This window comes from Rousettus aegyptiacus, unplaced genomic scaffold, assembly GCF_014176215.1.
Source record: "Rousettus aegyptiacus isolate mRouAeg1 unplaced genomic scaffold, mRouAeg1.p scaffold_m13_p_13, whole genome shotgun sequence".
Lineage (NCBI taxonomy): Eukaryota > Metazoa > Chordata > Mammalia > Chiroptera > Pteropodidae > Rousettus > Rousettus aegyptiacus.
In genome coordinates this window covers 58,354,903-58,380,247 of record NW_023416288.1, presented here as the reverse complement: position 1 = coordinate 58,380,247, position 25,345 = coordinate 58,354,903, and the positions used below count along the sequence as shown (strand labels likewise).

Sequence of the window (25,345 nt, the reverse complement as noted above, 5' to 3'; positions counted from 1 at the left end):
CCCTCAATCTAGCCCTGACCCAAGCTCAGAAAAAGAGGGAAGTGGGTGTCCAGCCTGGAGCATAAGGAAATGAGAGAAGAGAGAGCTTCTCAAGTGCTCTTTGTTTCTCCACAATCCTTAAAAACACTGCGCCAAGCTGCGTAGACCGCATTAAGAAGAGAGAATGGGTAAGAAGACAGAAACTGAAAAAACTTGGAAGAAAAGTTAGTCAGTGAATTCCCTCACTCAAATAAAACACACGACCACTTTTTAAATGTCCTGAAGCATCACTGGGAGAGAGAAACGAGGTTGCTGTTTCAATGCAGAAGATGGGAACATTTATAAATGGAAAAGTCTTGGTTTTCTTCATTTGAATGGAGGATTACTAGAGTATAAACGGGTAAAAACGTGTAAGTAACTTACTTATTACTAAGTGTCTGGTATTTTCTGTCACAATTAAGCCATAAAAATACCACCCTTCTTTCCTCCCAACTCCCAGAAGGATGAAGCCAAAGCTTTAGTACCAATTTCTTCACGATTTTCCAAAAGTAGGTAGCTGGGAGTACCGCACTCCAGACCCGCACCCCAGAACTGGGCCAAAGCCCAAAGGGGCTCTACAGTGGCTATTCCAAGCAGCTTGGCAACGAGGCTGCCCCCATCAAGGGTTGGAGGCTGAGGCCCAGGCCTCAGATGCGAATGCAGGTGGGAGGAGGGCAAGCGTTCCTGCTCACCCCGGGAGAGCATCTGACTCTTCAAGCTCAGGCAGGGAGCAGAGGGTGGCCCAGACCAGGCTGTGGACGTGGTGAGAATGGCCTGAACTCCAAGTTCCAGCCCAGCACTTGATCCAGGCTTCTTGCCCTTGACCAGCAGAAGGCACTGGTGGCGGCCTCCATTCAACCTCAAGAATGTGAAGTTGAAATCTGGGAGGAGGAACAGTGAGGGGGTACCAGGAAACCACAGCCACGGGATGGAGAAGCCAGGAGAAGAAGCCTCAGACTGCACTCATCCCGAGAAGCTCCCAACTCTCAGGGAAGAGAAGGAAGACTACAGCCTCCTAGACTTGAACCTGAAGAAACAGGAACAACACAAACCTTAGCCGATGGAGAGGAACAGAGAGGAGGATGCCCTCCTATGGCAAAGCAACAAGCGAACCTCCGGTCGGGCTCAGGCTCAGTCCCGTGGCCGGGAGGTAAGAGCTGCGGAGGGGGACCTGGGCTGACGGTCACAGGGCGGAAGCGAAGGGAGACACTGCTGCATACACGCATTTCAGAAAGAGACACCATGTAACCACAGAACATTCTTTAAAAAAAAGGAAAAAGAAAACTGAGCAAATATATACAAAATACTGCCAGTCTCTCCTGGGCCGACAGAGCAGCCGTCACAATGCTTCTCCTGCTTCCTGAGCTTCCTCCCGCCGTCTGGATGTGCGTCTGGCACAGTCCAGCGCGCTGGTCTCTGGAGAATGTGTGCCCCTACCCCACGTGGCACGCGTTCCAGTCCCCGCAGCCGGACAGCGCCCTGGGCCTCCAAACTGCCCTTCCCTGAAGATTCCCCGCGCTGGCAGGGAGCCGGAAGCAGAGCACCTTCCTGCCTCGTCTTTCCCCGACCCCCAGAATAACACTTCCTCCCTGACTGTCGCTCAGGGCGGGTCCCATCAGACTTTGTGGGCCAAGAGGGTGGTCAGCTTGATCTTGCCATCCATGGAGGCAGTGAGGCAGGTCCCGCAGTCCATGGCCGTGCTCCAGTCCACGGTGACCACAGGGGCTCGGTGGCCACCTAGGCTCAGGCAGGTCTCCAGAACCTTCTCATCCCCGCCCAGCTGCAAGGGGACAGGAGAGAGGAGGAGGTGTGAGCAGACACTTTTCATAAACACATTCGCTTTACCCACCAAACCCCGAGCCTGGGGGCTACCGCCCCAACGTGAGAATGTGCCAGGGCACACGGGCGCACCTTCCCAGAAAATCTGTTTAATTGTTTGGAGCAGGAAATGCCCTCCCAACTACGGTTACTCCAATCTTAAGTGGAAAACAAGTCCCTGGTAGGCTCTAAAAGGCCGAGAGCTGAATTCATGGAGCAACAGAAATATGCGCTTAGACTGTAACACAAACCTCACCACTTGCACACTTGATACTACTAGTAAAATAGGACACACTTATAATTTCACACAATTATTTAAAAAAAAAAAAAAAAGGTACATGAACCAGAGAAGCTCTGACATGAGAATTAATACAAACAGATGAACAGAGAGACAAAACAAAGTGAATAACTTGTATCATGATTTGACAAATCCCACCGCAGGATTTGTCTCAGTCATGGGTTGTAATGTCCTTGACGCTTGGAACTTCCAATAAAATAATAAATCTATACATGATTAGAGCAACTAAACCAGCCCACGTAAGCACTTACCTGTTTGGGGCATGTTCCCCCAAACCAGCACACTTCCCACCCTTTGCCCTATTTCTTACTGTCCTCTATAACAGGTATTATTGCTAAGGAACACAGACAGAAAAGGGGCAGAACCCTGTCAACTTCACAACTGGACGAGCAGAGAGGACAGGTGTCACGCCCTGCCCCCACTCCCGCCTGCTCTCCCTAGGGGGAGAATCAGCCCCTGCAACACAGGGGCCCCGGGCACCGCCCATCTGGGTCAAGGCTCCTCCACAGCCAATGCGGGCAGGGACGGCAACGGCCACTCGGCCTGGCCCAGGCCTCCAGGGAGGAGGCTCCTGGCCCACCAGGACACCCCCGGGTACCTTGTAGATGACGCCCCCTGTGGCAGAACACGTCAGCATGTAATTTCCCTCTGAGTCAAAAGCGAAGAGCCGGCCTCGGGGAACTTGAACCTGCTTGTAGCCGCTGTAACCCGACAGCACGAAGGGGCCCGTGGCGTCCGCGGGGAGGCCGAACTCGGACACCTTCAGGCCACTCTTGTGGATGTTCCACTGGATGAACTGCAGCCGCAAAGAACAACCAAAGTGCTCTCTCAGCGGGGGCCGGCCTGAGCGGAGCAGGGACCGTCCCCAGAGCAGAGCTGATGGGGCCACAGGACGCCAGGGCAGAAATTCCAGAAAAATAGTCAGCAGCCTCACATCAGAGTACGAACTTTCTCTCCAGCCTGACCCTGGGAGAGAAGGGCAGGCAACGGCCTATGCAGGGAGTCCTGTCTCTGAGGCAGGGGAGTGCTTCGAGTGACTGCTGTTGTTATTATTAGGGTTAGATTTGTTGTTGTTGTTGTTGTTGTTGTTATTGTTAGAATCTAACTAGATTTTCCTGACATAGAAACAAAGTAGAAAAGACAAATTCCAAATATATTTCCAGTTTCTCAGCAGGGCAATCAACGGGAACATGAGCAGTCAGTTATAAACTTAGCTTCACGCACTGACGTGTGTGTCATCCTTTAGTCTACCCCAAGGACGAGCCACTTGGAGGTGACTACCTGTTAATTGAGAATCCTACCCGAATAAGTAGGAAGCCAAGCTTTAATTTAAAAGTCCCTTCTCATACTTTTCTAATGAAGAATTTATTTTGTAATTACTGTTTTCAAATGGATAATACGGACAAATAGCATAAAACCCAAAAGGTATACGTGAAAAGCAAGTCTTTCTCCTACCTCTGCGTACCCCTCACCCCCAGCCCCAGCTGCCTTTCCAAACATCCTTCCAGAAGGACTCTGCCTTCCTTTTCACATTTCTTGACTCTGCTCAAGCCTATAAACACCACCTCTGGGAAGCTGTCCCCAGACCCCTGGCAAACTCTACACACCCACGCTGTGAACACCCAATGACCAAGCTCGATAAGGGATATCCCAGCCCCAAACCCAGACCCCACTGCTCTGTGCACACTGGGATGAGTCGTTTTTGCTAAAACAAGGACGGAGAAGGATATTTTTTTCATAAGAATAGCCCACTCCCAGTGAACTCATTTAAATCTCACAAAGATCCTATGAGATAGATTTCTATTATTTTCCCTATTTTACCGACGACAACGCTGAGGCAGAGAGAGACCCAAAGTCAGAGCTAACAAGTGGCATGGCCAGGATTTGAACCCGGCCCACGATGTGGAGCCCAGCCGGAGGCAGGGGCGCGCCCGCCCTAAGCCCCGCGGCGCCTACCTTCCCGTCCTCGCCGATGCTGTACACGGCGTTCTCGTCGCAGCTGAACTCCACGGAGCAGACCTCCCCGCAGTGGGCCTTCCAGCTCATGGCGCACTCGTGCTGCTGCATGTCTGAGGCAAGGAGACACGGCTAAGCTTCCCGCTGGGCCCTGCGGAGGCGTCAGGCCAGGGCGGGAGGCGCCGCCTGCCCTCCGCCCAGCGGGTGGGAGCTGCTCCCACGGCAGAGGGCCCCACGGGGTTATAAACCCTGAAAAACCTGAAGCAGGGTCACTGGGCGCTTCCATTTGCTAATTCTCTACTCTGCTGTTTCTAGTCTTCTTTTTAACCTACCTTAAATGGAAGCATCTTTTATCGGGGCTAGAGTGAGGTTCAGGAATCCCTAGGCAGCGCCTGGGGGCATCTAAGGAGTCCTTCCTAAGAGGCCTCTGCAACGTCCCACTAGGGGGGTCCGATGAACGTGCAGTCCCTAGCCCCACCTCCAGCCCTGACTCCGGGTCTCCTGGGACACGCCTGGCATGGGCATCTTTAAACAGCACGCCAGATGATCCCCAGGTATACTGTTCCAACGCTTTGCCGTGAAGAGTGGACAAGATGCACCAAGGGGACGGAACGCCATCATTCTCGCACGTCCTCTAGGCTCTCTCAGGCCATGAGGATGCAGCTGGAACCGCTCAAGACTGGCCGAAGGACTGCTAAGCCCACCCCCATCACGTCCGCTGACGCGGATCACCCGCAGCGTGATCACAGGGGTCTGAAGACAGCAGGCTCTGACCACAGTTAAGTTCTATGGAGCGCACCCTGAATCGGGGTTTTGCCTCTGGTCCAGCTGGTTAACCCAGCTCTTCCCTGGGACAGCCGAGGAGGGCCCGGGAGCGCCGCGAGCACACCTGCTTACCGAACAGCCGGATGACGCCGTCCGCCGCCCCTGTGACCAGCAGGTTCCCATTGTGGTTGAAAGCCGTGCAGTTGATAGCAATGGGTTCCGGATCCAGAGAGAACTGGAGCTAGGGACAAAAACAGACAAAAACTAAAATTTAAAATGTAAGAGAACAACAAACTGAAATTCAAGACAAATCCCGTCTGAAAGGGCAAGGAGTCAGATTAGGGAGGCTCCTGGCAATGTGCCACCTTAAACCGTGGCGGTATATATGTGCCCATTTTATGGCTTTTCTTCTCCTTATACCATATCCCCATGATTTTAATACTCTTTTGTATGTACTCAATATTCAATTACAAATTTTAAATAAGGAAACGTAAAATTACAAATCACAAATAAGTGACTTAGAGAAAAACAACCAGATTAAGGAGCTAATAAAACTGGGCTGTGTGAGGGAAAACATCTCACAGATGCTGGGGGGCAGATGTCTGCCAGACAGAGTGGGGTAAGAACCTTCAGAGGGGACAGCAGGCAGGAAGGGCCCGTGGCTCAGGATGAGGAAGACAGGAAGCTCCAGGGGTCTGGAGCAATGTGGAGGGGCAGAGCGCGCGGGGCCAGGAGGGAATGCGGATGGGACACCTGGTGTCTGCCCATCCCCCCGGCGGTGATGGGGAGGCTGGAGGGGGCCGCAGCAGGAGTGGTCCCGCAGCTGCCCAGCTGAGGAGCACTAGAGGGCGGGCCTCAGTGCGTCCTGGAAACGCAGAGAAGTGGTCAGGCTGGAAACACATTTCGGAAGTAGAACTGACCGTGTCTGCTCATGAATTGACTGTATATAGCATGAGGAAGCAGCATGGGCCCAGAAAAGCTCCCGGTTTCTAAGTGAGACAACTTTGCCAAGATGAGAACTAGAGAGAAGGATCAGACATCGCAGGGCGGTCAAGAATTCAAGTGTGGCCCCGATAGGCTTGAGATGCCTGTGAGACTTCCAAATGGGAATGACCACCATGTATACAGGCAGATGCAGTTAAGGTGCAAACTGAGCACCTGGGACACAGCCCACCTATGGGACTCTTCCACTGTCCAGTAACATCAGGACAATATCTCAACATAAAGGCCACAGCCTCTTGAGCACCAAAACAGCGCTGCCCTTTACACAGGTGAGTTTCAACATCATTTACTCTCTCCGGGGCTGAGGGTCACAGCTGTATCTATTACCGTTCTGGGCGGGGACAGGCCCTCCGTTCCCAATTCCTCATGGAATCATCAGCTGTCACAGAGCTGTCCCCGAAGAGCACGTCTCTCACTACCTCTAGCTGTTGCTCTAATTTTTATACAATTCTAAGTTAACAGGGAGTCAGAAGGAGACTTGAGCTGTTTCCTAATAAACCCTTGAATGCATACTGCTAAGTGAAAGAAGCCAATCTGAAAAGGCTGTAGGATTTCGACTTTCTGACACCCTGGAAAACCACGGAGATAATATACAGACACAGAGTTGCCAGGGGTTAGGGGATGCGCAGGTGGAGCACAGAGGGTTTTTAGGCAGTGAAAATACCCTGTATGATTCCGTAATGGTGGACACACGTCATTACTTATTTGCCCAAACCCACGGAATGTACAACACTAACACTGAACCCTAAAGTAAACTATGGACTTTGGGTGATTGACATGTCACTGTAGGTGCTTCAGTCATAACAAATGGGCCACTTTGGGGGGGAAATGCTGATAACACAAGAGGGTGTGCCTGTGTGACAGGAGGGTGGAGGGGTACGCGGGTATATGGGAAGACCCCGCACCTTCCTCTCAATTTTGCTAGGAACCTAAAACCTAAAACTGCTCCCAAAAAGGTCTTTGACTTAAGTTGCTAGCAATCTACCCAATGAAGTACTACTACTTTCAATACTTAAACTCTGAAATTTCTTCACAAATAAAGATCAGGAGACTCAAGCGAGCAGAGGGGAGAGACGCAGAACCAGAGGGGCGCGCAGGCCGTAGGCCCTCCCGGGGGTGTGGCCAGCCCCAGCCCCGCCCCGGGACACCCGCGGCGGCGGGGCCGGACCTGCTGCTTCATGCTTTTCGTGTCCCACAGCAGCAGCCTGCCAGGAACCTGATTCGAGCCCTTGCTGCCGATGTCCGGTGCCGAGAAGTCCACCTGGGAGGGGAGGCTCGGAGCTGCGGCCGAACAGACGAAAGAGGCCCCGTTGGGGCTGCAGGCGAGAGACAGGATTCTGCAACACACGTGGGGCTGGGTCAGCGCTCCGCCGTGGAGGGAGGGGGAGCCTCGCTGTGAGGCGGGGTCCTGCTACAGGAGATGGGGCGCAGGGCTCCGGGAAGGACCAGGCCCCGCGGAGCACGGCGAGGGGGAGGCCTGCAGCTCACCTGGGCATGTCCTCGTTGATGTTGATTTCGCAGAGGTTCTTCTTGGCTTCCGTGTCGTAAAGGCGCACTGTCCCCACACCGCTGCCCAGTAAGAGCTGGGATGAGACGGGGCAGGTGAGAAGAACAGCACGAGTCAGGACGGTCAGGGAGGACCAGCGTGGGGGCCGGGCCGTCCTGAGAGGCAGGGGCGGGCTCCAGGGGTGAGTCCCCCTCCACTCATCCAGGTGGCTCGGGTAAAATCTGGCTAAAGTGGACCTCATCTAGCAATCAAATAAGGACATCAGAGCTGCCCTTGAACAGAAGTAAAAACATGAAAGCAATCTGTGGGTGGGAAAGAGGCTTCGCCTCATATACCTGGAAATGTTCTGGCTGATTAAATGAGACCCTCTGTTCTTTCCTCCTTCTCGTTCAGTTTTAAATCCCAGTTATTTCGACCCTTCCTTCTTGCTCCTGATCTACCTGCCAATCACCTCCTTGGGTCCAGGCCAAGCTGGCCATGGGGTCTGGGCAACTGTCACATTTGTGTGTTCTGGGGACAGCTCTGGCTCCGGGCCTATCAAGGCCTCCAGAAAAAAAAAAAAAAAAAAACTGACGAAGCTATCCTTGCCTTCAGGAACTTGTAATTTATTTGGTGAAAAGCTTCAAAGATAATAACAAATACAACCAGAAGGAAGTACCAGAAGCAGGTCGGAGCCCACCCCCTGGGAATACCACCTGCATTACCACCTCAGCACTCATTTGCTAAATTAACACTGGCCCAGGGTACACCCCGCTGCCCGAGTGCCATAAGGATAGTGTCTGCAGTTTTCAAAATTATCAAAAAACAAGGCTTGCCCCTGGGCTACCTGCTACGATCCCCTCGAAATGGAATACAATGAAAGAAAAAACTACAAATCAAGTCAAATACTAAAAAAACTGAACTACAAAGCCTCAGTCAAATACTAAAGTCCAGAAGGAAAAAGAACACTGTTCCCGGAGGCAATCAGACACGTGGGAACCACAAATCCCACAAACCCACAAACCGGCACCAGCCCCCACCAGCCTCAGCTGCTCCCCTTGGGCTTAACACAGGGAGGGGTCCTAGCGGCGGGAGGGAGCAGTGGAGAATATTCCTGGAGGGGTGCTAAAAATGTGGACACCCCACATTTTGACGGGAGCTGACGGAGAAGAACAGGAAGTCAACCAGTCTCTCCCCCAGCAGAAGGTAAAGCGAGCCAGACCACCACAGACAGGAAGGAGCCCTCCGCCGCCTGACTGGACAGTGTTCCCCAGAGCCCACTGCAGTCCCATTTCCACCTTTGTTAATCCAGTGACCTCCCTGCTGCCCCCAAATAGGAGCGTTCAGGGACAGTCCTGGATGTGTGGTCCCCAGGGAGAGAGAGAGGGAGGGGGCCTGGCTTGGCGGTCCCGTCCCAGCCTGTGGTGCCTGAGTGCTGGTAGAGGGCCCTGGAGAATTCTTCCTAGCCCACAGAGCGGGCAACAAGGCAAGATGTCACTCACCAGCCTGTCCCGCTTGGTGGCCCACTCCAAAGAGAGCAGCGGCGACTTGGAAATGGAGGACGCTTTGGTCTGCATGATGGGGTTGAAGGACCACACTTTGATGACCCCGTCTACGTCTAGGCTGGCGACCCTCCTCCCTGAGCAGTCCACTCTAACACGAAAGAAAGAGGAAGCCGTTAGCATCTCGCCTTAGTCTTCAGCTAATTCAGATGACTGCTTTCCTGACTTCCTGACCATTTTAAAAAATAATCCTGAAATGCCTACACTCTAATGATGGGTGTGGACTATTTCTAGAAATTTTCATTCAACCATTTGTCTAAGAACTACTTAGGAAGTACCTATTACGTGCTGAGTGAGCCCTGCAGCAAACACTGGGCAGAGCAGCAGGCAAGAGGCGCTCGGCCCTGATCTCGGACACTCGGCCCCGGCCTCAGACACTTGCAGTCTGCAGATTGAGAGCCTCCTGCCCGTCCGCTCCGGAGCCCGACTGCCCCCTGAACACTGCTCCGTGAGGGTTTCTTCATGAAAGGCCATGTTTTTAGCATAAGGAAGTAAAAACCTGTAAGTGGTAAATATTGACCTAAAAGTACCAACATAAAGCAAATTAAAATTGAGTGAGTTTTAGGGAGTTCAAATAAAAGGTAAGTGTTACTAAAACTCAACTCAGAGTCCCATGGTTGGAAGGACAGAGAGGCTAATGGGGCCAACAGCAGCTCTGAGCAGTACTCGTCCCCGCTCCCCAGTGGCAGCCCACCTCTGTCTCTTGAGGTGACCATGGTCCCCTGGGGACCAGCCCACTTCCTGCACGTCCAGCCTGGCGCACCTTCACATGCAGCTTCCTGGAGAGACGGCCACCCACCGGTCAGCACCTTCCCTGGCTGGGCCTCGCCTCCAACCCGAACCCACCTGCAGTGCATGATGGACGAGTGGTGCTCCCCGTACTCCTCCTGCTCCAGCACAAGGAACGGCTGCTCGGGCCGGACCCCTCCACCCTCAGGGCCTGCGGAGACCCGCGTCAGCGCCTCCAGCGCCTCCACATGGAGCTCTGGGCAGGGCTCCACCTCCGGGCCACTAGCTTCAGCCTTCTTCTCTGCACACTGCGCCAAACAAAGTGGGGACGAATCAGCTGTGGCAGGCCTGCACTGGGCCCGGACACTCGCCACATCCGGGGACACACTGCAGAACACCTAGGATACCAGGGCGAAGCCCACTAAGGGAGGTCTAGAAGGAGCACTGGACTGTGGGAGCGACACCCAGCTCCCCCAGGAGAGGGGGAACCTGCTCCACTGACGGCCCCTTCCTGGGGACCGTGGCCCTCTCACAGGCCCAGCCCAGGGACTAGCGGGCCATGGGTACCCCCTCCCTGTCACAGCTGACGGGATTAAGCATACACATTGCCTTGACAGGCCAGGCCTAGGATAACAAAACTCAGCTAGTGTGCCAGGCACTGTGTGAATATGGCTCAATCTCTCAATCCTCCCCAAACCCATCTGAAATCCTATTATTAACCCTGTTTTATAGCTGTGGAAACCTAAGACTGTAAGCAGAAATTAAATAATTTGCCCAAGGTCAAGAACTGGCAAGGGCGGCATTTGGGTGTGAAGTGAGGTCAGTTGGAGGTGAGCCTGGCCCCTCACCAATATGCCAGCACACCAACCAGCACCCCTCCCAGGAAGCGGGGACCGAGAGACTGAGGTGACTAGCCAGGCACGGAGACCCAAGGACAGCAGCAGAGCCAGAGCAAGGCCGGGAGCTGGAGTGTACCACCCCATACACCCTGCCGCCCCCGGGGTCCACAGCCGCCCGGTCTCCGCACTATGTGTTGGCCGCCACACTTACCCCGCTCACCCAGACGTTAGCTAGGCCAGGGGACATCGGCCAGGGCGCACTGCCACCCCCGTGGTTCCTGAGGTTCCCTAAGCACGCCTCAGGGTCACAGGAGGAGCAGTTCTACAGTAAAATCATAACAACAACAACAAAAACAGAGGAAGCGAGACCTCTGCGCTCAGGTGCCTGATGGGAGTGGCCGAGCTCAGTTACATCTTGAATCCTACAGCCTGGATCCTAGTAGCATTGAATGGGCTCTGGGACACGGCTGGGAATCGGCAGCAATGCCTTTAAAATAGGCAAGCAGCTCCAGTTAGGAGATCGATGGTCAAGAAGTGACAGGCAAGGAACGCAGACGGCGAATCTCTTGGGCGTTTGCCTTCCATCCGGGGTACGTGACGAAGTGGAGGCAGCTTATACCACCAGGACGAGCAGACCGTGACCCATGCCCGGCAGTGAGGAGGGGGTCCCAGGGCTGAGCGTGGCAAGGGCCTGGGTCACGGCATGACACTGAGGAAACGTGGTCCTCCGGGCAGCAACTCTAAGAGGGGGGCCTCGGGGACAGGGAAAAGGACCTTGTGATCAAGCAAGGCCGGGAGACTGGGTTACACCAAGGGAAACAGGTCCCTGTCTCAACTAGTCTGAAGGACCGTGACGGGCTAACATTGACATGCAGAGTTAACCTAGGGGAGGACGCATTATGCAAGGGTTCCCAAATCAATGTGATCATAGAACTCATCTTGTGGGGACATTTCCAGTCAGCATTCGATGACCTCTATTTAGAAAAATGCTGTCGGGAAGACAGACCACTGAAGAGCCAGGCAAAATATGAACAAAACGCCCAAAGCGCAAGCGATTAAACTCAGGCAAAACCATGCTCTAGAGCAGCAGAAACCGAGGGAGGCAAGGGCGGGCCCCGCGGCATCCCACCGCCGTCCAGGGCCCCCCACCGCAGCCACGCGCATGTCCCCCCACGCAGGCGTGGGAGGCGGAGGACAGCCATACCTGCTGCAGAGTCAGAGACAACAGCTCCTTCCTTTCCTTGCCGTGATCCAGCAGGCGCCGCTGCCGGTGTTGTGACCAGCTGGACTCCCCGGCAGCCAGCCCGCTGAAGAGGCTCTTCCCGTCCTTGGGCCCGCATGCCGGGTCCTTCGCCTTAGGGGTCTGGAGGACGAGACATCAGGCGGTGAAAAGTCTCTTCCTGTCTGTGCCCAAGCCATGACACCTGGGCCAAGAGGGGGAGAGAAGCCAGGGAGCGTCTCCTCTGCCCAGCTCCTGGGTAAGACTCCCCCCGGCCCTGCTGAACAGGCAGTTAGAATGTTCCGGTATCTCGGCTGGTGGGCAAAGCCAAGAGTGAAACATAAGCAGCCTGGACCTCCTTCTCTCCTTTGTCAACTCCCCACTGTCAGGAGTACGGGTCGCCAGCACTCCTGGGCCTGCCATACCTGTCACCTGGAGGTAGGCAAACGTATATCTCCTTGATCTAATCGGAACAATTAACTTCAGTAAGGGGGGCAGAGATCAGTGTTTATAAAGCAAGGACTACGAGGCAGGCCAGGCCCCACGCTAGGTGTTCCAAACATAAGCAAAAATGTTTGGGCAATACAAAGAAAAAAACAAACAAACATACAGTGACCTCTCTAGAGGGAAAAAGAAACACAATACCCTCTCTTGTTTGGGGCCAAGTGTTTGACTAATCCAGCTAATGCTAACAAAGATTGAGGTATTGGAAATGATTAGTAGGCAACCAGAAATCCTTAAGAGAAACTGTTGGAAACTCAAGGACCTCTGAGCGAGATGAACTGCACAGGAAAGAAACTGGCGTCTTCCGGCTCCTTTTCATAACCAGGGTGACAAAGCCAACCTGAGCTCTACTTCTTATTCTTATGTTAACATAAAACAAGTTAAGATGACAATATAGACAGGCCCCTGGGAACCCTGGCGCCATGTAAACAGTTAAAAAAGGAAATTTTTAAGGACTGGAGCCCAACTGTGGCTGACCTACAGGGTATTTGTTATTTCTGTTTTTCTGTCTGAAGCAACCTCCAGTGATAGCTGGATGTTTCTTCTAGAGAAAGTACTTGATTCTCCAAATTCTAGCTTAGTTTGGGGGAAGTAGGGTTCTTAGTCAAAATAAATAATCTAAGAAGAGAATCGACGATAACAATAGCACCAATATATATTACTCATTGAATGTTTACCACATGCAAGGTACCACGCGAAGTTTATAAACATCCCCTTATTCCATTATTTTAACATGAGGAACTGAGGCCGAGAGAGGTTACTTGCTCTACACAAGTACAACTCGAAAGAGCTGAAATTCACACCCGGATCTGACAGCGACCCCATGCTCTGAGAAACCTGAAGAAGACAATCGCACGAAGGGAGCATATGGAAGAAAGTGGCACTGGATAGAAAAGATAAGAAACTGCATAATCCTGAAGCTAAATAACACAACCAAGATAAGGCCCTTCTCCATGCTCTACCATGCTTGAGAGGTACCCTGTGGTCCATGGAACACTGAATAGGTTCCACAGTTTCAGAAACTGGAACAAAGCCATCTACTAACTTCCCAGAAGCAAAGGGTGGTCAAGATGACTGATAACCAAGAGGTTCTGAGGTACTCACGGAGTTCCTCACATGGTCCCCGTTACTCCCCAAGACGTGATGTAAGATGCCAACCCTCATTACACAAATCCTCTGATTCCTCCCCATATCTACTGATCCAGAGGGAAAACTGCTCAGACTGAAGAATTTCACAGGGGTAACTACACTTATATCTGACAAAATAAACTTTAAGCCAAAGACTGTGATAAGAGATAAAGAAGGTCCTCATATAATGATAAAGGAGTGAATTCATCAAGAAGATATAACGATCATAAATATATACATGCCCAACATCAGAGCACCTATATAGAGAGCAAATGTTAACAGATCAAAGGGGAGAAATAGACATCAATAATATAATAGGAAACTTTGATACCCCACTTTCAACAAGGGCTACGTCATCCAGACAGAAAAGCAATGAGGAAACATTGGACTCAAACTACATGTTAGACCAGATGGACTTAAGAGACATTTAAAAACATTCCGTCAAAAAGTGGCAGAATACTCACTCTTCTCAAGCACACATGGAACATTCTCCAGGATAGGTCATACGTTAGGCCACGAAACAAGTCGTAATGAATTAAGAAGACTGAAATCATATCAAGCATCACAATAAAAATCAATTGCAAAAAGAAAACTAAAAAATTCCCAAATATTTGGAGATTAAACAATATGCTACTGACCAATGAAGAAATCAAAAGAGAAATCAAAAAACATCTTGCCAAATGAAAATGGAAATACAACATACCAAAATTCAGGGGGTGCAGCAAAAGCAGTTCTAAGAGGGAAGTTCATAGCGATAAACACCTATATTAAGAAAAAAGAAAGATCTCAAATCAACAATCTGTCTTTTCACCTCAAGTGACTAGAAAAAGAATATATTAAGCTCAAAGTTATTTACAAAGAAAGGAAAAAGGTGAAACAGACTAAAAAGACAATAGAAAGGATCGATGAAACTAAGAGCTGGGGGTTTTTTGGAAAAGATAAACAAAAAGAGACAAACTTTAGCTAGACTGACCAAGAAAAAAAAGAGACCTCAAATAAATAACATTAGAAATGAAGAATTCCAAAAGCTCTAATATTTTGATAAAAGAGACCAAAGAACTGTCAGCAGAGGCTATGTTTTCTGAATCCAAAGGTGGCTGTGGAAATTCCACAGCTCGCTACATAAACAGTGCTGAGGGGAAGGAAGATCGGTGTCCTGGGCTGACAGTTGTTTTCTAGAATAGTGGGCTCCTGGCAAGTGAGGCAGTCGCAGAAAGCCTGGAACCTACAGGTATGACAGATTTAACAACCTGACCAAGAGATCTTTAAACTGAATATTTGAGAAGAAAAGGGAAAGCACCCATATAAAATGGCGTCCATGCCCAGCGGAAGTACGCAGATCGCAGGGACCCTCCCTTGGAACCAGAAGTGGGAAAGGCGACAGTGGGGAGACAGCCTCTTTGCTCCTAACTTATCACCCACACTTGGTAAGTGCTGTCTTTTCCTCTTTCAACGCTTGGTGTTAAGAGTGCTCAAGTCAATGGCCCATAAGGACGGAACAGGGAGGCTTAGGGTGGACTTCGAGTTCCTCTCGCTGGTACAAAATCCACTTGCAACACTTACCCAGCAAGGACAGAAAACACAACATGAAGACGCATAAGGCTGTGCTTCCCTCACAAGTCAAGATGGCAAGGAATTTGTCCAAGACATTATCAGGCTGGGAGTTGGACAGTATTCAAAAACGAAAGTTCAAACAGGCATTAAAAGGCACTGCAATAAATTAACAACTTTATAATGCCTTTATAATGACAGGCAGTTTATGCCAAAAAAAAGCCATGGACCTAAGTGTGACCTATCAGATACTGCTTAAAGAGAGCTTTTCCGCAAACTCTAAGTTATTTACTAAACAAGAGTGAACAACAACAAAAAAGAATGTGCTGAAAGCTGATGAATACAGCTGTCCACAAAACACTTTAATAAGTAAGCTAAACTTATGTCTAGCTACAAATGTATATAACTTAAACATTCACTGTGACATACCCAGTAATTGAAAATTTTATTCTAAGAGCAAACTTGATAAAAATCTTCACTACTAAATTCGTGTAACATTGCAATGGTCCAAATTATACTTAGTCATATTCTATCATAATCTACCTGTCTTCTACAGGTCGGGAGAGGTATTTTAACCGATATTTTATCTCACTCTGGAGATGGCTATAAATTAATTTTCAGTGCCCTGAATAGAGCTTGCCAGGCGGTCATCCAAATGGGGCAGGAAACAAGTTCCAGTCATTTGGCATCCCCTGAAGCAAGATAAAGCCACCCACGAGACAAGCCCTCACAACACAGAAATTACAGAATGAAGGACAGACAAGAGGGCTCCCTTTTCTCCATCCGGCTAAGATCCATGGAAACAGCCCCAAGGGCAGCTGCTCTACCACTGATGTCCCAGTAGCTGGGAAGTAATTTGATACTATAAGAGGTACAGATACAGAAGTCTGCGGACCCTTTGTTTTCTTTATACTAAAGCCAATAAGAGATCATCGCTATAACATCCTAATTCCCACTTGCGGTCCCATCATTTACTGAGTGGGTATGGAAGGGGTGGAATTCTGGCTGGAGGGAAGGAGGGAGTAAAACCCCAGGCTGGGTGAGCTTGCTGCTGAGGTAGGTGCCCTTTTGGCACCAGGGCCCAGTGCTCCTATGAGAATCCAGTGCCTGATGATCTGAGACGGAGCTGAGGCGGTGATGCTAGCGCTGGGGAGCGGCTGCAGATACAGATGAAGCTTCACTCGCCCACCGCTCACTTCCTGCTGTGCGGCCCGGTTCCTAACAGGCCATGAACCAGTACCAGTCTGCGGCCCAGGGGGTGAGGACTCCTGCTGTAAGAGATCCCAGAACCATGGGAATCGTGGTTTTATAGCAACTCCCTTTTTTTTTTTTTTAATTTTGCCTCTAGATTCAGATCGAAAGCACAGAATATATCACCAACTATTTTGCCATCTATAATGCTACGAACATTTCAGTAATAATGACAACAGCTACGGTGATCACTCACAAGTGGGAAAAATTCTGAAGTGATGGCAATTTGTGGAGAGAGGGATGAATAAACAGGGGGTGCTTAGTGTGGAAAAGACAGGAAAGGTTGTCCTAAAAGAAGTTTTACTCTAGTAGCTCCAGAAGGCAAAGCTATCAGTGAGTAAAACCTACAGAGAGGCTTCTAACAGCTTACTAAGAAGCAAAGGTTCCCACACTGATGAGCAGTGAGCTCCTCATCACGGGAGGCAATCAATCAGAGAACATGCTCCTCTACTTTAACAGGAGGGTTTGCCTGATGAACTTTTAACTTCCTTCTAGCTCTAGAATTCTATGATTTTTCTTGAACTTCAAATATACTCGTTATTTTTAGAATTGAAACATCAATGCTAAATCTAATCAATACATCGATAAAAAACAAGTGACCCGACTATTGGGTTTTTCAGACTGTAGACATCTGTCATCTCCATTCGGGAAATGGAAAGAGGGCTACCTTTGCTCTGTAAACATCCCACACAGTGACCCACGCTTTGTCTGAATATGTTTTAGAGGCAAGGTGAAGAATGTTTGCTCCAAATTACATACATACTCACCCTCGTCTCTCAAAAGCAAACTTCATAAAAACTTCCCTATCGTGTTTCACCCTCACCATGCGACACTTAGTGCTAGAACACACAAAGAACGAGGCCACAGGCCTTACCCCCAAAAAACCCGTCTCTGTTTTCTTTCATTTTAAGTCAGTGCAATTGAACTGCATAATTTCAGGCACATTTCAAGGGACCTAATGTTCCCTTACATCATCTATTACACTTATAACACATTGCACGGTAAAAGAGATCTCCGGAACAAACAGTAAAACTTATTCGGCCACATTCGCAGAACTGGAATTGTAATTTTAATATGAGAGTATCAATCGTAGGGGTAACTATAATCAATTTTTGATGCATGGATGCTAAGGTTATAGTCATTTTGCATGGCAGGCTGGTACCTGCATGAACACAGCTACTAATACTAAAATGTATTTAATCCTCATAATCTGCCAAGAACTGCATATACCAAGGACTCTTGCATCAGCTCAATTAATTCTCCCCTTAGGGAATAAATACTGTTATTATCAGCCCATGCAAAATGGGTCAGTTTAAGCAATCTCAGCAAGGGCGACAAACCAGGAGCGGGAGCTGACAGCAGGGCCGCCTGACTCCGAAGCCCCTGACCTTTTTTATCTGGTGTCCTACTCAGTGCCTGCGCTTCAACAACAATACTGAACCCAAGTGTTGTGTTAAAGCCCCCACGTCCCAATGGCAGCCTGGGACAGACCCCTGCCTCCCTGATGCAGTGAGCAGCCCCAAACCACTGCACCACGTGCCACTATTCTCAAGCCCAGGGTGGCAGGGGAGAAAGGTCAGGACTTTATCGGCCTATGATGGCCTACTTTACCTGTAACCAGCCCATACCCAAGCAATAAAGCATTAACACTGGGTCTGCTAACTTTCCCTCGGGCAGGCATTTCTGACCGCAATGAACTCCTTCCACCTCTGCGAGGAAAACTACCAGTGGGACACTCAGCTGATTTGGACATAAGCTGGCGTAAAAAAAATTCTGCAAGCTTCATAAAGGTGAAAAAACAGTGAAAATCCTTTGCAAAATCAATGAATGCCAACTTGTAAAAGAAATACACTGCTTCAGAAGTAACTCTAATTTACTCTTCTGATCTACCTACACACTACATCACCCAAAATTCAAAATTCCAATTGCCTGAATTCATGCGTGAGTCACCAAATCAGTCATAAGCCCTCCAGAATGCAGAGGAAATTTCGGAGCAAAGGGGTGGGACCCTTCAAAGCATACTTTCTATCACTGCCATCCACCCCTGCACCTGCTGAGTGACGCGGGCTTTGGGGAGGTGACACAGGAGTGCCGCCGGTGGTCAGAGTGGCAGTGTGCTGGGGGAGGAGAGAAGTCCCTTTGGGTGAGACCTAGCTCCGAGATCTGGCACTCTGCTCGGTAGCATGCACGCATCTGTCTCCCATCTCATCCTGCCTGTGCGGGTCCAGCCAGAGAGGAGGAGAGGGGCGGGCAGGGAACGCATTAAGTGGATTTTCCTCCTAGTCCCTCAGTTTCTCCACTACAGTCTTATCTATGTTCTCATCCTGCAGAGCCATCACTTGTATGTGAGGGGAAAGGCAGGGAAGGAGGTGGAAAGGGAATGAGATGTGAATTTTGGATTCACCAGCACGCCAATGAAATCAGTCCCGGGGGAGGGCGAACAAGTCTCCACTGGACTAGCAGGTCTGGAAGGACGGTCAGGTGTCAGAGACAAGAGTCAGAAAGGCAGGACTTGCGCTTACCTGACTGCTAACGGACTCTTTCTTGGCCGCACTCTGAGCCGGAGGGGGACCCTGGGCGGGTGACAGCCTCGATGGACTCTTCTTACTCTGGGGCAGCAGTGAGGACAGGAAGCCCACACGAGGTGACTGGGAGAGGGAAGGGCTCTTCTGGCTGCACACCATGCCTCTGAACAAGCAGACACAACACAAGGTCACGGACTGGGGGCGGGGTCTGGGAGAAGCGGGAGCACAGACCTGCTGGGCTGCGGACAGCGCCGGTGACCAGGGTCTCAGCCAGGCGGCATTATCCCCGGTTCCATCCCGTGTACCAAAGGGGGCCAGCCCCGCCTGGCATGACGGTGAGGTCTGCGGCGCCCCTGAGAGGGCCCTGCTAAAGCTCAGAGTGGGGCTGTCCAACAGCCACAGTAGCTGAGCCCTCGAAATAGGCTGGTCCAAATCACAGTGTGCAGGAATACTCCCTGGAATTCAGGATTCAGCAGGAAAAAAGTGTTAAATATCTCAAAATACTCTTTTACATCCATTGCATGTTTTTACTTAACGTGGCTACTAAAATTTTTTAATGACATTTTGGCTTGCGTTTTATTTCCATTGGATGGCGCCAGCTCAGAAACTTGAGCAGTTTCACCGGGGACAGTGCTTGGCCGTGCGTGGGTTTGGAACCTGACTGTCCGCGTTTGCATCCTTACTCACCGCTCACTCATTCACGGTAACCTCTCTGTGCCTCCCTTACCTCAACTGCTGTTGCTGTTATTTTTATCAACTGGGACTTCTGTTTAGCTGGCTGTTTTTTAAGGTTGCTCATACCTCTCCCGCAACCTGCCTCCCTCTCCGACCCTCACACAGAGGCAGGCTTCTGCTGCGAAACCCGTGCCACCTACGGATGTCAATGTTTTCAACTGTTGGGTGCTGCTTTCAACGCACAAAAACTTCCTGAGGCGTTAGGACAGCAGCTGTGTTCATTTATCCAGGCTGTGCGCATGGACTTGTGCAGGCCGGGGGCAGAGCTATGCAATTCCCCCTCCCTCCGGGCAGGCTCAGAGGCTGGGAGGTGAGGAGCAACTGCCCAAGGAGCTCAAAGGCCAGGGGACCTTACTCAGAGAGTTAGGAAGCAAGAACAGAGAGTGCCAGGAGGCTCCTTGGCAATTCCACATCTCCAGGAGCAGGGGCGCCATGGCGAGGTGCTCCAAGGTGAGAGCACAAGGGACAGAGGGGAGGCGAGGTGCACTCACAGTTCTGAGTCCCCCAGGCGGTCCATGTTGGAGACATAAGGAGGCAACTTGTGTTGGACCACGGCCTCTTCCTCCTCTGGCTGCTGCTCCTCTTTCTTTAGGCGGTGGATTTCGGCTTGCAATGCAAACAGCTATGTAGAGAAGGGGCTGAGTTAACCGATGATCTCGCCGCATCTCCCTTCACCGGGGAAGATCAGACACATCACACCCAACACCCAACCTCACTGGCTCAAAAGGCCACTGGCTCTCAGCGCAGGGTGTCCTGTCCGTCTCACTCTGCTCACTGCAGACTAGAAAAATGGGCAAGTGGAAGTTGTGACTGGACTGCAGTGAGGTGAGAAACTAAAAAACCACTAGACATACAAAAACCAGTTTTTTTTTTTTCTTTTTATCATTTGACTTGCTTCCCTTTTATCATTTGACTTGCTTCCTCTTGAATTCACTGAGAAATACAGCTCCACCCAATCCTGCTCTGCTCTTGGGAATCTACAAAAACAGACTTTGGAACTCTCATGGAAATACACACCCAAAACCCAAGAATCTTAAACCCCCAAACCTAAACAGTTAATAATCTTCCCTTTTCTAAAACTCTTCCTTTTTCTGAAGCTATCTTAATTTCAAGGACAGATAAATGCTCCACAGGCAAAATGTACAGACACGTGAGTCCCCAGGCTCTATCATTTTGCCACACGAGATGACACAGAGCTGAGCAGAATAATTAAATTATATCGGGGTTGTAAACAATATAGATGGGGATGTATGTGGACAATGACTAGAGGCACAAAACGGATCCACGAAAACAGGTTAGCCGTCAGGTGGCACGGACGCACACAGTTTTTTTTCCTTCTGACAAGTTCATTACTTTTGAACCTCGCCTCCAGCTTTCAGAGACCAGTACCACCTCCAAGCCCCCAACACCGACTTGCTGGTGACTCACTTTCATCTGAGATCAGTGCCTTCCCATATTTAATCAGCCCTGCGGCGCCACTACCTATTTTCACACACGAAAAGCAGAAGTACTTCCCAAGGAGCAAGCGAGTTCAGAACCAACCTTCTGGCGCAGAACCTCGTTTTCTTCTTGAACCTGGTTAGTCCTCTGGCACTCCGCATCAAAGCTCAGGATCACGGGGACTGGTGCACAAAGTTAAAGAATAAGCCTGCCTGCGAACCGAGTGCTTCCCAAGCTCCTGACACAGCAGCATCACCCTTGAACGTGAGACGTGGGGAACGGAGTACAGACTCGGGGCTGTGAGCTCTTCACAGCTTCATGAAAAGTCTCTCGTTTGAGGCCAGGCCTGGCCTGACTTTGTTCAGACTCACAGACACATGACAATCTGCCTGGCTAGTCCGCAGAGAGGTCATAAATCCAAACCTGAGTGTTTTCTCCCCAGTACCAGCAGCAGAGAGCTGTATCCAGTGGGATCCACAGCCAGTCTAAGCTTTAGTGGCATTCGGCTAAGAGCGAGCGCAGCGGCCAGTGGCTCTGCGGGCACTCTGCCAGCTGCTCTACCAGCTGGGCAGAAGCATCGGTCACTCAGCTTTCCCCTCCGCAGACTGAACCTCCCTCTGGCAAAGGTTTAGACTGAGAAAGCTTTCTGCAGACTGCATGGCCACACGTCACCCCATGCGCGTCCGCGTCATGGGTCAGGGTGTCAGTCTTTCTCAGCCACCTCAAACAGCTTCAGTCAGGAGGAGCACAAAGCAGGCAGGGCTTCAGCAGTGGGAAAGTGAACTGCGACTCAAATGTGTGTGACCCAGTTTGCAGGGCACCGTCTTGCGCTGAAAAGACCAGGAGTGACATTTTCAATGTCCCTCGAGGGCCCATGGGGTGGTGTCATGGCCTCCTCTGCTCTAAGCCCCCTGCTGGATCCGTTTGAAAGCCCTCAAGATGAAGGGCAGCAGCCCGGCAAGATAAAAGGCAAAGTTGGCAAGAGCGGAATTCACACCCGGCCACAACACAAAGGAAAGGGCACCCTTCCTCCCTCCAACAGATGTGACAGATGTTCCTCCCAGAGGCCAAAACCTCCCTCCAACAGATGTGACAGATGTTCCTCCCAGAGGCCAAAACGGCCGCCTGGCCTGTGGGTGAGCCTCCGCGGCGCCCCATTTATCAGTGACTCACCAGGCAGCCCCATTCAAACCAGACTCCCTTCACCTCCCCTAGAATTCCAGCCTAGAGAGCACGAACAACAGATGATGTCTCTGGCCTTGGGATCGCAGGCTTTCCGTGACAAAATGGTCAGTGTGGTAGGCTGTCAATTATTTACATTCTCTCTTTCTCTTTTAAATAACCACACATACATTCTTACATCTGCTCTGTTTTCTGGCAAACTGAAGTCACTGCTAGAGAGGGCAACCCAAATACTAACACGGGGAGGAAGTTCCTGCCCAAGAAGTGTTCTCACCTGCTATGAAATCCCAGCAAAGACAAGTAATATCCTGGGGAACACAGAAGGGGTGCTTCCAAGGATGGCTGCTTTCACTAAGAGGAAACTGCCTGCCAAGCCCTGTATCTATAGAGGACCTCAGCCCCATCTGAGGGCTCCTCTCAGAGCCCAGCACCAGCACCCCGATGCCACTACGATCCCCACATCCATGCATATCAACTATTACTTCAGCAACAGAGTGTCAGAACTACGATTTTTGGTTCCCTGGCCTGCTGACAAAAATAACCACAATCTTTCCAGCCCCCTTCACATGATACAGGACAATGAGCTTTGGGCATTTTGTAGAAAAAAGGATTGCATCGAGAGCAGTGGCCACTGATCACGCTGTTTGGATGCCTAGGACTGGGCCCACAGCCCCAGGCAGCTGAAAGGATATGCATGCACTGAAACAGGACACTCAGGAAGTTGTGCAGGGACACGATGAAGGTGTCGGCCCACTGTCGAGAAAAGTAGGTAGCAAAGGTGGGGTTGGTGTCTGGGGATGGCAGGAAGGGCAGGATAAACCAATCCTTCCACTCGGCCTGGTTCTGGAGCTCCGTGGCTTGCTTTGCAAAGAACTCCTGAGCCTTGTCATTTCTGTTTGTCTGCCAAGACACAGAGGAAGCAGCAAGGACGGGGGAGAGAGAGAAGTCCAGAGGTAAGATTCTTCATCACTGCACAACAGAGAGAGCCTTTGGATATCAATCAGCCTGAGAGGTAAGTGGCCAAACATGATCTACAAACTCCAAAAAATAAAGGAAATCATCAGTCTTTTCTCAAGTTCCTTGTGATTTCCAAGGAGCTGGATTAAAATAAAGTCCTGGCGATAAATGCAATTCTAAAAATTAATTTCTAGTTGATTGTCAAATAATCTAAGTGACTTATTTCCCCAGGTCAACTATAATATTTATGATTCAAACTTTAACCCAGCTACTTATGCTCTTTAAAACACCACTCAGGTTTGTGTGCTTAAAACAAGAGGGGAAACAGGAATGAGGAAGAAAAATCAGATGACTTGCAGATGAGAAAGGGGAAAAAAAAAAAGTAGGAAAACTGTAAAAAAATAATTTGTACTGTTGAATGTTCCACCCTTTCCAAGAGTAACATAGAAAGAAAAGAAAATCTATTTCTGAATCAAAGAACTCTCTCCATCAAGGAATCCCTGAACCAACAAGCACCTGGATTGTGTAGACGAGATAGAAGCGGAACAGGCTGGTTTTCAGCTTGTTGATGGTGGGTCTATACATGTCCTCCAAGCGGCTGAAGAGACGGCGCTCCAGGTAGTTCCAGTAATCCCGCAGGGCAGCCAGGTCATACACCTGCATTAACTGCTGCAGCTGGTCCACAATCTTGTCCACCTGGTGAGGGGAAGAAGCGATGGAAGAGGTGGTGAAGGACAGAAGGGAATTCTCCGTTCACGCCACAGTTAATGCAGCTTTTTCCTCTTACTGGGGCCTCTGGTGTTAAATTTCTTTTTTTTTTTTGTAAGTTAGTAATCTATAAAAGTTTCAAAACATATTAATGTAATAGCTTTTCATGTTAGATATGTTCTCTAGCAAGCGTGGAAATTTCAGGTGTAAAAATGCTGACTCAGAAAGCAGGAGAGCTGGGTCCAGTCTTGCATCTGCCTCTGACTTTCTCAACCAACTTGGCAATGTGAGACCAGACTTCAACTGACTGGTCTTATTGCCTAAGATTTCAAAAAATAAAAAAAGAGAAAGCAAGGACATCCTCCTCTCAGCTCCACCATCCCACGATATATATAGCTGCTCAGAGTGCAAGCCTAAGAAGTCACCTCCTTGTGAGGAGCGAACACACCAGACTACACAATTTTCAAAAGGTTTGGGATACCGATACCAATCCTACACCCCCATTTTACAGATCAAAACACTGAGGTCTAGAGGGCTGAAACGCTTTGCTTTTGCAACTAAGTCGTCACTAACTTCGGTAAGACAATAACCTGGGTCTCCTAGCTCCTCTCCAGCGCTCCTGCTGCTAGCTCACTGCCCCTCTCAAGTCACCTGCCGGCCTCAAGTGAAGTCAGCAAACATACCCGCAAATCACACCCATATAAATTCCAACAACTTCTCAAAAAATCATGTCTTAGCAGGGAGAGTAGAATGTATTAAAATGTGCGATGAGGTCTTCCTCGATTGCTGAAGCAAACTTGCCAACGAATCACTGATAAGGCCATTTTAAATAAACACCGCAGATACTTGAACCCAGTTAACATTTTGGGCTGCTCCCAATACCACAGAAAGCTAACTCCTGAATATTTCTATTGCCAAAACTCAACCATCTACCCAGCCTTAGCTCCTAAAACCTCACTACCATCCTGGCCAACGACTGGCCAGCACCTGCTGGAAGGCTGGGGTGGAGGACGGAGCCCTGGACCAGGAGTTAGGACACCTGGGCTCCAGCCTCCGGGATGCTCCTGACGCGCTGGACAACTTCAGGCAAAGCAGGTCCCCTCTCAGGGCCTCGGTTCCTCATCTGTCAAGAGAGGGCCGGACGCGCTGAAGTAGAAGGTTCCCCCCACCCCAGCGTAGTGACAGCGCCGCTCCCGCCCTGGAGGGCAGTGCCGGGGAAGAGCCCGCTTCGGGCTCCCTTGGGGCCGCCTCTGCCCGCGTCGCGCCCGCTAGCCTCTCACCCGGAACCCTTTCTCCTTGTCCGCCTTGATCTCGGCGTCCAGCTGCCGCAGGGTATACGTGAAGCCGCGGAAGAGCAGGTACTCGCGGACCAGCTCGTCAGTGCGCTCCACCGCCTCCGCCATCGCTGCGCCAGCGCCGTGAGGGTCCGCGGCGGGCGAGGGACGGAGGGGCGGGGCCTGGCCCGTAGGGGGCGGGGCCGGGCGCGGGCCTACCAGCCCGCACGCACCGCGCGCCGCGCGCCTGTGGCCCCGCCCAGGCCCCGCCCCCAGCCCCGCCCCGCTGTCCCGTCATCATCAGCCTCCCCGAGGAGCTACTGGAAGACGCGCTGCTCTCCCGAGTTTTCTGGCAGCGCTGGAGGCGGTTTTGTCATCTTTGAGTTATTGAAAGTGGC

At 50.6% G+C, this 25,345-nt stretch overlaps 1 protein-coding gene across 1 annotated transcript; it reads right to left on the bottom strand.

Moving 5' to 3' along the window:
• Nucleotides 1-1,261: 1,261 nt before the first annotated feature.
• On the bottom strand, nucleotides 1,262-25,122 carry WDR91 (WD repeat domain 91). The gene is made up of 15 exons (XM_016144160.2): nucleotides 24,954-25,122; nucleotides 23,482-23,661; nucleotides 22,701-22,908; nucleotides 20,929-21,011; nucleotides 19,878-20,008; nucleotides 18,649-18,814; nucleotides 11,678-11,836; nucleotides 9,752-9,942; nucleotides 8,846-8,996; nucleotides 7,346-7,440; nucleotides 7,026-7,194; nucleotides 4,988-5,096; nucleotides 4,091-4,203; nucleotides 2,733-2,930; nucleotides 1,262-1,798 (listed from the first exon to the last, which is right to left on the bottom strand). Exons 1-15 carry the CDS (start codon nucleotides 25,074-25,076, stop codon nucleotides 1,634-1,636), a joined length of 2,241 nt encoding a protein of 746 aa, XP_015999646.2. The 5' UTR covers nucleotides 25,077-25,122; the 3' UTR covers nucleotides 1,262-1,633.
• Nucleotides 25,123-25,345: the final 223 nt, after the last annotated feature.